The sequence below is a fragment of the Rhinolophus ferrumequinum genome, chromosome 15 (assembly GCF_004115265.2).
Source record: "Rhinolophus ferrumequinum isolate MPI-CBG mRhiFer1 chromosome 15, mRhiFer1_v1.p, whole genome shotgun sequence".
Lineage (NCBI taxonomy): Eukaryota > Metazoa > Chordata > Mammalia > Chiroptera > Rhinolophidae > Rhinolophus > Rhinolophus ferrumequinum.
The window spans coordinates 33,319,949-33,330,902 of NC_046298.1; the positions used below are offsets into that span (position 1 = coordinate 33,319,949).

General features: G+C 57.0%; 1 protein-coding gene across 1 annotated transcript; it reads right to left on the reverse strand.

Annotated features, from left to right (window-relative positions):
* Positions 1–4,680: 4,680 nt before the first annotated feature.
* On the reverse strand, positions 4,681–10,532 carry SNAI3 (snail family transcriptional repressor 3). Its single transcript, XM_033128347.1, has 3 exons — positions 10,421–10,532; positions 7,852–8,469; positions 4,681–5,712 (listed from the first exon to the last, which is right to left on the reverse strand). The coding sequence occupies exons 1-3, from the start codon at positions 10,494–10,496 to the stop codon at positions 5,528–5,530; spliced, it is 879 nt and encodes a 292-aa protein (XP_032984238.1). The 5' UTR covers positions 10,497–10,532; the 3' UTR covers positions 4,681–5,527.
* Positions 10,533–10,954: the final 422 nt, after the last annotated feature.

Genomic DNA, 10,954 nt, shown 5'->3' on the forward strand with positions numbered 1-10,954 from the left:
CTGGTCGTCGGTCGGCCGCTCACAGCGGCTCTCGGCAGCTCTCGCCGGCTGCTGGCTGCTCATGCTGGCTGCCAGCCACTCACGATGGCCACCGGCCACTCATGGCGGCACACGGTAGCCTACGGCAGCTCACGGCAGTTCACACCAACCTCCAGCTGCTCACAGCAGCCCAGCTCCAGGGAGAGCTGTTGTTCACAATCTTAGCTGTAGAGGGCGCAGCTCACTGGCCCATGTGGGAATCGAACCCGCGGCCTTCCGAGTTAGGAGCTCGCGCTCCAACCACCTGAGCCACCCGGCTGGCCCAACAGTTGCATTTCAAAAGGTAAATATGTAGATATCACGGAAGAGTCCCCTGTGATCCCATTAGCACCTTCATGCCTCTCATCTAAAGCATGATCCATAAAAGTGTCACTTGTGTAACTTTCATCTGAGTTACCCGTAAAGACCTGTTTCCTGGGGAAGGGAGTGGAGGCGGTGTTTTGAGTTAGATAAACAAACTGAAGTGATTAAGGACCAGTTACATTTGATCCTTACAGGGAGAACCAAGGAGAGAAAACAGAAGGTATTCTGAGGGATAGAGGTGTGGGGAAGAGGAGGTGATGGGTGCTCCCGGGTCAACCTGGGGTCGACCTGGGGGAGAGCAGGCTGTAAAAGTGACGTGGGGGGGTGCGGGGGGGAGGGGCAGCATTGACCGACATGGTGGGAAGGTGGCCTCTAATTTCAGGATATCCAAAGATGGTTCGTGCTCACTTGACAGGAGGGACCCTAGCCTGAATCCCTGCTCGTCGCCACTCCCTCCCTTCGCACCCTCCGTTTACTTCAGCTCTACCCAGTGCTCTGCTGGCACCTACAGATGCCCTGGACAGGTGCCAGGCTAGCTCTCAGGCAGCTTATGGGTTGGGCCTGGGCAGCTGGGAGGAGAGTGTTACGCTAGCCAGAACTTGGTGATCAAGAAATGGACAGAGAGTCTAAGAGGAGTTAAGGCTGAGGGTTTGTCCAAAGTTAGCAATTATATTTTATTTTCGGTATCCTAAGTGCCTTTTTTTTTTACGATTTTGTTTACTTGGCATTCTCCTGAAGTCTGAGATAGAGGTCAGCATGATTCCCTTTTCACAGACACAGAAACCAAAGCTTCGTAATGGGATTGGCCCAACCCCAGCAGAAGCACAGCACTGGAATCAGAGCGCCTCCCTTCTGGACCTGGCAAGCACACCCTTGTTCTCCCATAGAGCCCTGCAGACTCCCCAGCTCAAGGGGAGGGTGCTGCCCACGCCCTGCGCCACCTCCAGCCTCTCTCTGAGTCTGCTGAGTCTTGGCAGCCGAGGTGCTCTCCCTGGAATGTTCTGCCATCCACAAGGTGATGAAGGCCTGGAAACTTTTGTTCCACTGAACTTTGCCAGGGAGCTATACTTAGCCACCAAGTGGAGGCCAGGAGTGTGTTCTCTGAATATAGATAGTAACAAGTGGGCTATTTTCAAATTCCCAGAGAACCCCCAGAATATTTGGGGCCAAAACGTTATTTATAGAGCCCTTTGGGCTCTGGAAGAGAAAGCATCACCTTAATGGGTCTTCCGCTTCAAGAGAGAGGTTTCTTTCAATGGGGTGGGGGGAGGGACCCAGCCACTGAGAAACTGGATGTCCCTCTCACACCTGTTTCCAGGGATTGAGCTCACGGAGGCCAGGCACTCACGTCTGAGTCAGAAAAGAGTGGAGGTCCTGTTTTCTTTCCTGTGCACTCTGGTGCTGACCCTGCCTGCCTGTCACGTGCCATCCTGGGAGCACTTTTCATGCTGTGAAGCTGTTGTCCCCAACTTTGGAGAGCCCATTACATGGTTTTTCTCTTGTCTGGAATCCTCTTGATTTCTTAGGCTCCTTCTTTCACCCAGATTTAACTCGGGCTGTGGCGAAAACACCTGCTTCCAACTCCATAGGTCCTGGGCTCTTGTCCCTCCCTCACCGCTGCTCCCACCTTGGAGAGAGGTTCTGACAACACGCCTGGAGTTGTTCAATCGAAAGGCCTTCTTTAGGGAGAAGAGTGGCAATGTGCTGAGTCAAGATTTGGGTAGGAGAAAGTGGGCCTGTAGGTGCAGGGACCAAACAGCAGACCCCAAGAACTGGGGTCAACGTCACCCAGGAATGAATGCAAACGAGCCTTAGACCCCTTTCTGATTCTCATTCTGTAGGTGTGGGGAGAGGGCTCCAGAATCCCAAATGTTAAATGGGCATCCTGGATTAATTCTGATGGTCAGGCTAAGTAACACGGAAAGGCAAGACGGGGTGGGAAGCTGTCAGCTCCGAGTGTGTGGTGGGTGGCGTGGCCCACGGGGGACATGGCAGCCTCACAGTCTGACTGTAGCCGACAGGCTCCGAGTGGGATGTCCCCCATTCATTCTGTGTCGGTTTCCTGGCAGGTGCCTGGGCCTTTCCTCACCCCTCTGCCAACCGACCCTTCACTACCCCTGCCCTGTGCCAGCCCAGATATAAATATAAGAGCATTTTCCATGGGCCGACACAGAAGGGCAAACACTCGACTTTATTTTAGGCCTGTGAAATTCCCTTCCTTCATACCCAACAGGTGCATTGCCTCATTTAGATATTGGGGCCCAGAAATAGAACACAATTTACAATATAGCTTCCTTCAGGCATCTGGATGCTGAAAAAAAAAAGTCCTGTGAACTGGCTGGGCACAGCACAAACCCTGGCTGGAGCGTTCATCTTTGCCAGGATTGGGGAGAGGCACCCACCCCCAGGCAGCTTGACCCCACTTGGCAGAGAGGCCAAGCACCTCAGGAGACAGTGTGGGGGGGTTGGATCATCCTCTTAGGTGTTCTCACGGGCGTGTTCTCACCCCTGCAGGGTCCCCTGGTAGGACAATGGAGAGGAGGAGAGGGGCAGGCACAGACACTAGAGAGGGGCTGGGTGCTGGGCCGGGGCACTCAGACCTTTGGAGGTGTTTCTAGTAACTGTCAGTTAGAATCCACTGCCCCCCTCCATCCTTTGAGGACTGGGGGAGGAGAGGATCCGGCTGTCCTTCCTTAAGCCCCAAGCACAGGGACACACCTGGCAAAACTATGTGTTCTCATCAGATATTGGGGGTGGTGAATGGTGTCCCTCCAATTTATATGAAGTCTTAACCCCCAGTACCTGAGAATGTGTTTTTATTTGGACATAGGGTCATCGCAGATGTAAGTCACAGGAGATCCTTAGGGTGGGTCCTAACCCAATATAACATGTTTCCTTAAGAAAGGGGGAAATTTGGACACGGACAGACGCACACAGCGAGGACGCCATGTGAAGATGGAGGTAGAGATGGGATGATGCTTCTACAAGCCAAGGAGCACCAAAGATTGCCAGCAAACCAGCAGGAGCGGGCAGAGAGGCCCTCACAGCCCCAGAAGGAACCAGCCCTGCCAGCACCTTGGTCCCGGACTTCTGGCCTCCGGGACTGTGGGAGAATACATTTCTGCTGTTGGAGCTGCCCAGTGTGTGAGACTTTGTTACAGCAGCCACGGCAAACTGATACTTAAGGTAAATGGCACATTCCCAACTTCAGAAGTGTCTTCATTCCACCGGCTGAAATGGTCTTGTGTAGGCCAGGCAGGGGCTCTCCTGGGTGGTCTGCTTCACTGAGGTCACCTTGGTCCAGAGGAGCCCAAGACCAAGGTCAAGTCTCCTCTGGGATGCCCCCAAGGCCCTTCCGACGGCCATCATCAAACCAGCCACCCAGAGTCCTTCACCCCCTGATGAACGTCAGGTGGAATCTACAGTGGGGACGGCCAGGACTGGAACCGCAGCAGCCGGTGGCTGCAGAGTGAGGTCCTTGGCGCTTGGTGTGGTCCCAGTGAACACTCCTGAATGTTGTCACATGCAGAGGCGGCTCAGCAGGTCTGATGGCTCAGGCCTGAGAGAGGGCGGCCTCTTGCTGTGTGGCCCCATTCCAGGGCCAGGTCCAGGGGGCCCAACTCTGTCCCCTGGCCAGAGCCAGAAGTGGAGCTGCTGAGAGCAGGCCATCCCTCTCGCAGAGGGGAGCAGGTGTCCCCACCCAACACCAAGGACTCCGTCTCTGCTAGACTCCTTGGGCCTGGATGCTACCCTCTCTCCAGGGTCCCACTGGAGACAGTTAAGACACACTGGTAAGAAGTGGGACCAGCCAAACGGGTGACCTAGAGGTGAGAGGAGGCCACCTATGAGAAAGAAATAATGCCACTATGCCGGCAGTGGCTGCAGGACACTGGGCAGGGGGCTCTTAGGTGTTTGCATCTGAGTTGGTTTGGGAAGGCGTGTATCCAAGCAGGGTCACTCGCTCCATTCATAGATGCCCCTGGCCTCAGGAGAGGGTGTGCAGACAAAAGGTGACAGTACTGTGGGCAGGTGTGGAGACGCAGCCCCTTGGCGAGATGGTGCAATGAAGACACATCCTGCGGTCTCAGTGGAGAGGTGCGCAGATACCAGACTGATCCTCTTTTCTTAGGCCTTGGGGGGAATGAACACCCTGCCATGCGGCCCTTGTAGCCCACCCGTGGCCTTTCTCCTGGCCTGGGTGTCCTTATGCTTCTTCCCTTGCAAGCCCTCACGCACCCCCAGCCTGACTTCATGGCCTTCAGTCATTCTTCCATGACGTTTGATGTGTTCCCATCTCCCGTCGCTTTTCTTCCAGAAGACACCCTTGCTCACCTGGATCCTGCCGCCCGCAGCCTTGCTCCCCATCCCATCACAACGTCACAGCTCGATGCCCTGACCCGTCTCGCCCTCCTCTGGCCCCAGGAGGGCCCAGTTATCCAGGAATCTTGTTGCTTCTGGAGGATTTCCCAGAGCTTGGCCTCCTCTGTAGACACGGGGCTGGGAAGACGCAGACCCCCCGAGTACATAACAGACCTGAGTGCATGGACTCTTTATTGCCTCACAATTGTGAATGGGGGCCTCGCTGTGCATCCCCCCGGTGCTGCTCCATCTCAGGGACAGCCTAGTGAGGTAGGGAGCGTGTGTGTGACATGAGGCAGCGTGGCCCACATCCCAAAGCAAAGGCAGGTGGAGGTGAGCCTTGAGGTAGCTCTGCCCACGAGGGCTAGACTGTGCAATGCACTCAGCACACGTCAGACTGTGGAGTTGCAGAGATCCAAAGGCAGCCCCACGTGTCAATTTAATGGCAGGAATTGTCTACGTTGGCGACAGTCTCCCAACAGTCTTTAAGTCTCGGAGAAATAGAACCTGAAAATAAAATGGTGGTTCTTGTTTCGATGCAAGTTGTCCCTGGGAGAGAAGTGTCTTCTAAGTGGGCAGAGTGAGCGGGAGACGTGCACAAGCCCCTGCTCACTCTAATGGTCTGCTGGGCTGCTCTGGTTCTGAGTGGAAGCAGGCTGCAGTGGGCCGGAGAACGCGCCTGAGAGTGGGCGGCTGGGCTCCTGCCCTCCCAGGATGCCTGGCTCCTCTGGGCACGTGAGGCAGCACGGGCCTGCCAAGAGGGGTGCTAGCCATGGACTCTCGGGGTGAGGTCCTGGCCCTCCTACCTGCACCAAACCCATGCCTCTCAGGGGCCAGGGCAGCAGCAGCCAGATTCCTCGTGCCGTGCCAAGAGTGACATGCGGGAGAAGGTCTTGGCGCAGCGCTTGCACTGGTATTTCTTGGTGTCAGAGTGTGTCTGCAGGTGGGCCCGGAGATTGGAGCGGTCGGCGAAGGCCCTGCTGCAGTGAGAGCAGGCATAGGGCTTCTCCCCTGGGGGAGGAAGAGGGGAGGGCCAGGTGAGTGACTGCCTGGGGTGTCCTGGGACAGCGGCCCCAGGGTTCACGTGTCCCTGCTTATGAATGAATAACCCATCCTTCCCCCTCCAAATGCTCACCCAATTCGAAGGCATTTATCTTCGTCACCCTCCCTCGGAAGTAAGTGATAGGGATTCAGCCCCTACCTTAGGAGGAGACGCTGAGGCTTAGAGGCCACAGAGCACCCACGGCTGGGGCCGCTTGGGGCCAGGGTGGAATAATACACTAACCCTTCCTAAGAGCAAAGGTCTAGCATAGCTCTTTGCTACACCTACCACCACAGCTGCTAGATCTTTCTCTGTTTCTGCCAGAGCTCTCCTGGGGCCCTTTGCCACCCAGATCTGGATGTGAGAAGCACGGGCACCTTCGGGCAGCTTGTACCTGCCCACTGAAGGCCAGTGGTGGAGACTGGCCGGCTCCCACAGAGTCTACCATGAAGGCAAGCTGGCAGGAGTGAGCCCTCGTCCGGCATGGAAGGCAGGCATTTAGGAATGGCTAACCTTGTAGCCTCCAGGCCACCTCCAATCAGGTGACCAGAGATTTGGACAAAGTCTTTCTCTTGGGACCTTGGCCCCCAGGACAACTCTGACAAGTATAAAAGGAAAGGTCACTGAAAGTCACCTGTTCTCCTCTGCCCGTGTAGCGTGGCGTCCAGTCCTGTAGCCCTACAGAGTCCTGAGAGGCACCAGCCTGTAGTCCCCGCTGCCTGACACGTGGGCACACTCCCAGCCTGGCAGCCTCCTCAGGGACCTCCCACCCCCTGGCTCCCAGGCCAAGAGCACTGAGCCTCTGACGGAGTGACATCCTCAGCGAAAGGGCAAGGAAAACCAGATGGGATTTCCAGCCTGGAAAAAGGCTCCTTTCCAGCAAAACCCTTCTTTCCAGTCTCCACCCAGGTGTGACTCAGAAGATTCTAGTCACCGAGCCATGACTTAGGATTACGGAGGCTCCGGTTATAGAAAGTGTGTATTGCAACTGCGGGCTTATAATCAGGATCCAAGTCTTACTCCAGGAGCTCTGTCTCTCTGTTCCTGTCTCCCACTCTGTACCGTGTGCTTGATAAAGTCCCGGGCTCCGAGCAAAGCTCTGAGCTGAGGTCCAGTTCAGCCACTGCTTGCCCTTGGGCAGGGCAGGCCCCTTCTGCTCTTCCGGGGCACTATTTTGTAATCAACAGAATGAAAAGGCTGAAGTTCTTAGGCCTCCTTCAGCTCCATGCCCACATCCCTCTCTTTCCTCTGTTTCTGTCTTTGTCTCCTCTCCACAGCCGCTCTTCTCTCCTTTGTTTCCTGTGGGCTGCTGGCCACCCTCTCACCCAGATAGGTTTGCTCCAGGTCGCCAAATCCTGAGTGACGTCCCAGCTGTTATTTCTACCCTTCAGATAGGCTGTGACCCCTATGGTTCTCACCCCCAGGCCAAGCCTTTCTTGCTCCCCTCTCTCGCTGCTCCAGAGTCCTGGAAGGCCATGGAATGTGAGAAGTCAGATCCCGCTGAAACCCTGTACATCCTGCATTTTGCCAGGTGTTATCAGTTCAATTGTGTCCCCGCAAAAGAGAGACATCCTAGTCCTAAACCCCAGTACCTGTGGATGTGACCTTAATTGGAAATAGGGGCTTTGCAGATGTCATCAGGTTAAAATGGGGTCATGCTGCAGTTTGTGGGTCCTGGTTCAATATGATCGGTGTCCTTATAACAAGAGGGAAATCTGGACACAGACACACAGGGAGGGGTGGCCCCGTGAAGATGGAAGCAGAGTTTGGAGTGATGAGGCCACAAGCCAAAGAATGCCTGGAACCCCCAGGAGCTGGAAGGGGCAGGAAGGATTCTTCTCTAGAACCTTTGGAGGGAGGCAGCCCTGGGACACCTGGATTTTAGGCTTCCGGCCTCCAGACAGCGTTAAGAGGACATTTGTGATGTTTTGAGCCTCCCAGATGGTGGGACTTTATGCTGCAGCCCCAAGACATGGATCCACTGGAAAGCAGAAGCTGTGTGAATGTCCATTCTCTTGTTCATAAAATCACCCCTCCCCTCTTTCTAACCCCCAGGTCCCACCCCCACTCCTACCCAGCTCTCTCTTGTGGACCCAACGATGTCCTACCTGTGTGGGTCCGGATGTGGCCCTGCAGCAGCCAGGGCCTGGAGAAGGCCTTGCCGCAGATGGCACAGATGCAGGGCAGTGTGTGCGTGCGGATATGCATTTTGAGGGCGCCCAGGCTGGCATACTCTTTGTCGCAGTACTTGCAGGTGAAGCAGCGCTGAGCCTGCAGGTGGCAGTGCAGCTGCCGGTGCCTGGCCAGCCCGGCCAGTGTGTGGTAGGGCTTATGGCAATGGAGGCACTGGAAGCCCCCTGGGGGGCAGAGGGCCTGCTCAGCCCCCAGCAGTCTGTCTGGAGCCTGGTCTCCATCTGGGCCCAGGATCGGGGGCCACCGCGTGGGCAGAACCAGCAGTGGGGGCAGGTTGAGGTGGTTCAGGCTGTCTTTGAGGGGTACACTGGGGCCCCGGCCAGCCCATGGGTCCACCCGGCTGACTTCCAGGGGGTCTGGCTGAGAGGCCTCCCGAGCTTCCTCGTTACGTGGGACGGGTAGGGAGATGCAGGTGATGATGGAGGTGTGGTCCCAGGGCTGGGCAGGGTCACCAGGTGTCGGAGGGGCCGCCTTGTCTGGGAGGAGGAGGGGCACCACCAGCCCCCCGCAGGCAGAGCAGGCGCCATTGATTTCTAGAAGGGCAGAGGGAGAGAGAACGGAAAGGTGAAGACTGAGTCCCAACACATTTTGTTCTCAACCTTGTCTCTTGTGTCCAATCTCAAGCCCATCTTCTAGGCAATCAGCAGCTTGGCATGAAGGGAAAGGCCTGAAAGATGGAGGCGTTGGCTAGGACACCACGGGATCTAGCAGAGGAATCTCAGTTCCTTTTTAACAACAAAGAAGAATATCTTACAGGATCCCAAAACAGCCTTCCTGAAGGCTCCTCATGGAAGGACCCCTCACTGCCAGGCAGGGCGGGCCTTCTCTCTGGGCCACTGTCGCACCTCAGGACCAGCTCGCAGCACATCCCCCAGGCTCTCTCACACAGTGTTAATTCAGAGCACCTGGCAGTGGGCCCCCACATGGGAAGTAACTAATTAGCTTCCAGTCACCTCTTGGTCACCCCTCACCATCATGACACGGTGCACACAGCCTCCTGCCAATGTTCCCGGGTCCAGAGGGGCTGCCTCCTGGATGGAGCTGCTCTCAGCCTGTTGCTCCAGTATTTGTGAGCCAGCATGCCCCATGCTTGACCCGGATGAGAATGGCAGGACCCAAAAATAAACAGGTTATCAGGTGAGAGTTAAATCTGCATCTCCCCAAAGCCCACATCTCCAAACGGCCCATAGCTCATTTCTTATTCTTTATGTGTTGAAATAAACCTCTGGCTCTGGTTGGGGGAGAAAAGAGAGGAGGAGGGTAGCAGAGAGCGTTGACGGACGGTGAGGCTGTTCTCCACCAGTCCTTTGCTGGGCCTTGCACAGCTGCCTGAATTTGCACAAATGGTGACGTAGGGCACCCTGTAGGACTGGACTCTACACAATGGTTTTTAAACTTTTAAAACTATGACCCATGTAAATTCAGTTTTCCATCATACATATCTGAAACAGAAGTTTCTTTGACTAGGAGCACTGCTCTCTGATGGTATCTGTTCTTTTTTATATTAATAAAATTGCTGGTGGTGCCTCTTGATTTCAGCACGCAGAGGTGAGGCGCCTGGTCCTGGAAGGCGCCCCCTGGTGGCAGCCAGTTCTCGGTACCGGTCAGCGACTCCCTCCCCATGCTGGGTTCTGAGAGCGCTAAAGGCTCCGAGGGGGCCCGGCTGGGTGCCCTGGACTCCGCAGTGTCGCTTCTTCCTCTCTCCTCCTTTGAATCACAGAGTAGTCCCCCAGGGTGTCTTCGCCCCAAGAAGCTGCCGAGCTATCTCAGACAGCTCTGACCATTCTAGAGTCCTTTGCCCTGGGACCTCTTCATGTCCCCGTGCCTAGCAGAGTCTGAGAATGAGGGGACTGGGCTGGGTGCTGGACTTCCGTCTCCCCACAGAGCCCCTAGGGTGAGGATTGCAGCCCCTTAGCCCAGCCTGCCCTGGGCAACCTCCACTGGGGTGAGGGGAGGTCGGAAGGAGGGAGACCCTTAGAAGGGACGAGGAGACGCTGGAGGGGCCCGCGCAATGCTGGACGAGCTGGGTCTTGGCACCATAGAGCCCACGGTCACTCTTCGCGTCCCCTGTGGTCACCACCCAAGCCAGGATGCTTCGTAGGAGCCCTTGTACGGCAGCCCCAGGTGGTCCTCGGTCTCTCACCCCACCATCGCTCGGACCCTTCCCAAACCTCCTGCCCCAGGAAGATGGCTCCGGGTTCCTTTAGCTGGGATGGGCGCGCCAGGTCATGGGGGAGAGCCCAGAGAGTGACTAGAAACTTCTCTAAGTGGGGAGAGAAGCCCCACCCGCTCCACCTGACTCGGGCCACCAACCTACCTCCAGCCCTGCGACCTCGGCCCTAGCCGAGCAGGCAATTTAATTCCTCTCCTCCCACCTAGGATAGGTGCCGCCCCCCACCCCACCTCCAACCCGACCCCGCTTCCCCTCCTGCCCCGCGGGAGCCCGAGCCCTGGGCGAGGGCTAAGGACTCCGGCAGCCCCTACCTCTCTGCGTCTCCAGCTGCCCGTAGTTGGGGACCCTGTGGCTGGAGTGCGTTTTCACCAAGAAAGAGCGCGGCATGGTTCCTCGCGGGCGCGGGCTCCACTTGCAAGTCCAGCGGCGCGGGTCAGCAGCGCTGCGGCAGGTGCCGGCAGGGTCAGGCTTATTAGCATAGCGCACCGCCTCGGCCAACCAGCAAGCTGCGCGGCCGGGGCGGGGCGGAGCCGCGGGATGGGGCTCAGGGGCCACGCCCAGGACAGGTGCGCGGCGTGGGGGCGGTAGCGCGTGGCTGGCGTGTTCTGCCCACGGGACTTCCCTGGCGCGCGCCGCGAGTCACGCCGACCCCCTGGGGCCTGGCAGACTAAAGGGCAGAGGTCAGGGCTGGATTGAAATCCAGCCGGCTTCAGTGCACACGGCCGGCGTGCGAGCGTGTGTGGAACCCAGGCTGCGAACCCTTGCTCCCTCCCGTTACAACCACCCCACCCTCTGCGCAAACCAGCAACGGTAGGAGTGGCCCTTTCCCGGTGGACCCCTACCCT

Excerpts from the sequence above, each read along its gene's own strand:
- SNAI3 (XM_033128347.1), bottom strand. The coding sequence starts at position 10,496 with ATGCCGCGCTCTTTCTTGGTGAAAACGCACTCCAGCCACAGGGTCCCC. Across the intron at positions 8,470-10,420 it reads GCAGCTGGAGACGCAGAGAG|AAATCAATGGCGCCTGCTCT; the intron begins GTAGGGGCTGCC and ends CTGCCCTTCTAG. Across the intron at positions 5,713-7,851 it reads CCACATCCGGACCCACACAG|GGGAGAAGCCCTATGCCTGC; the intron begins GTAGGACATCGT and ends TTCCTCCCCCAG.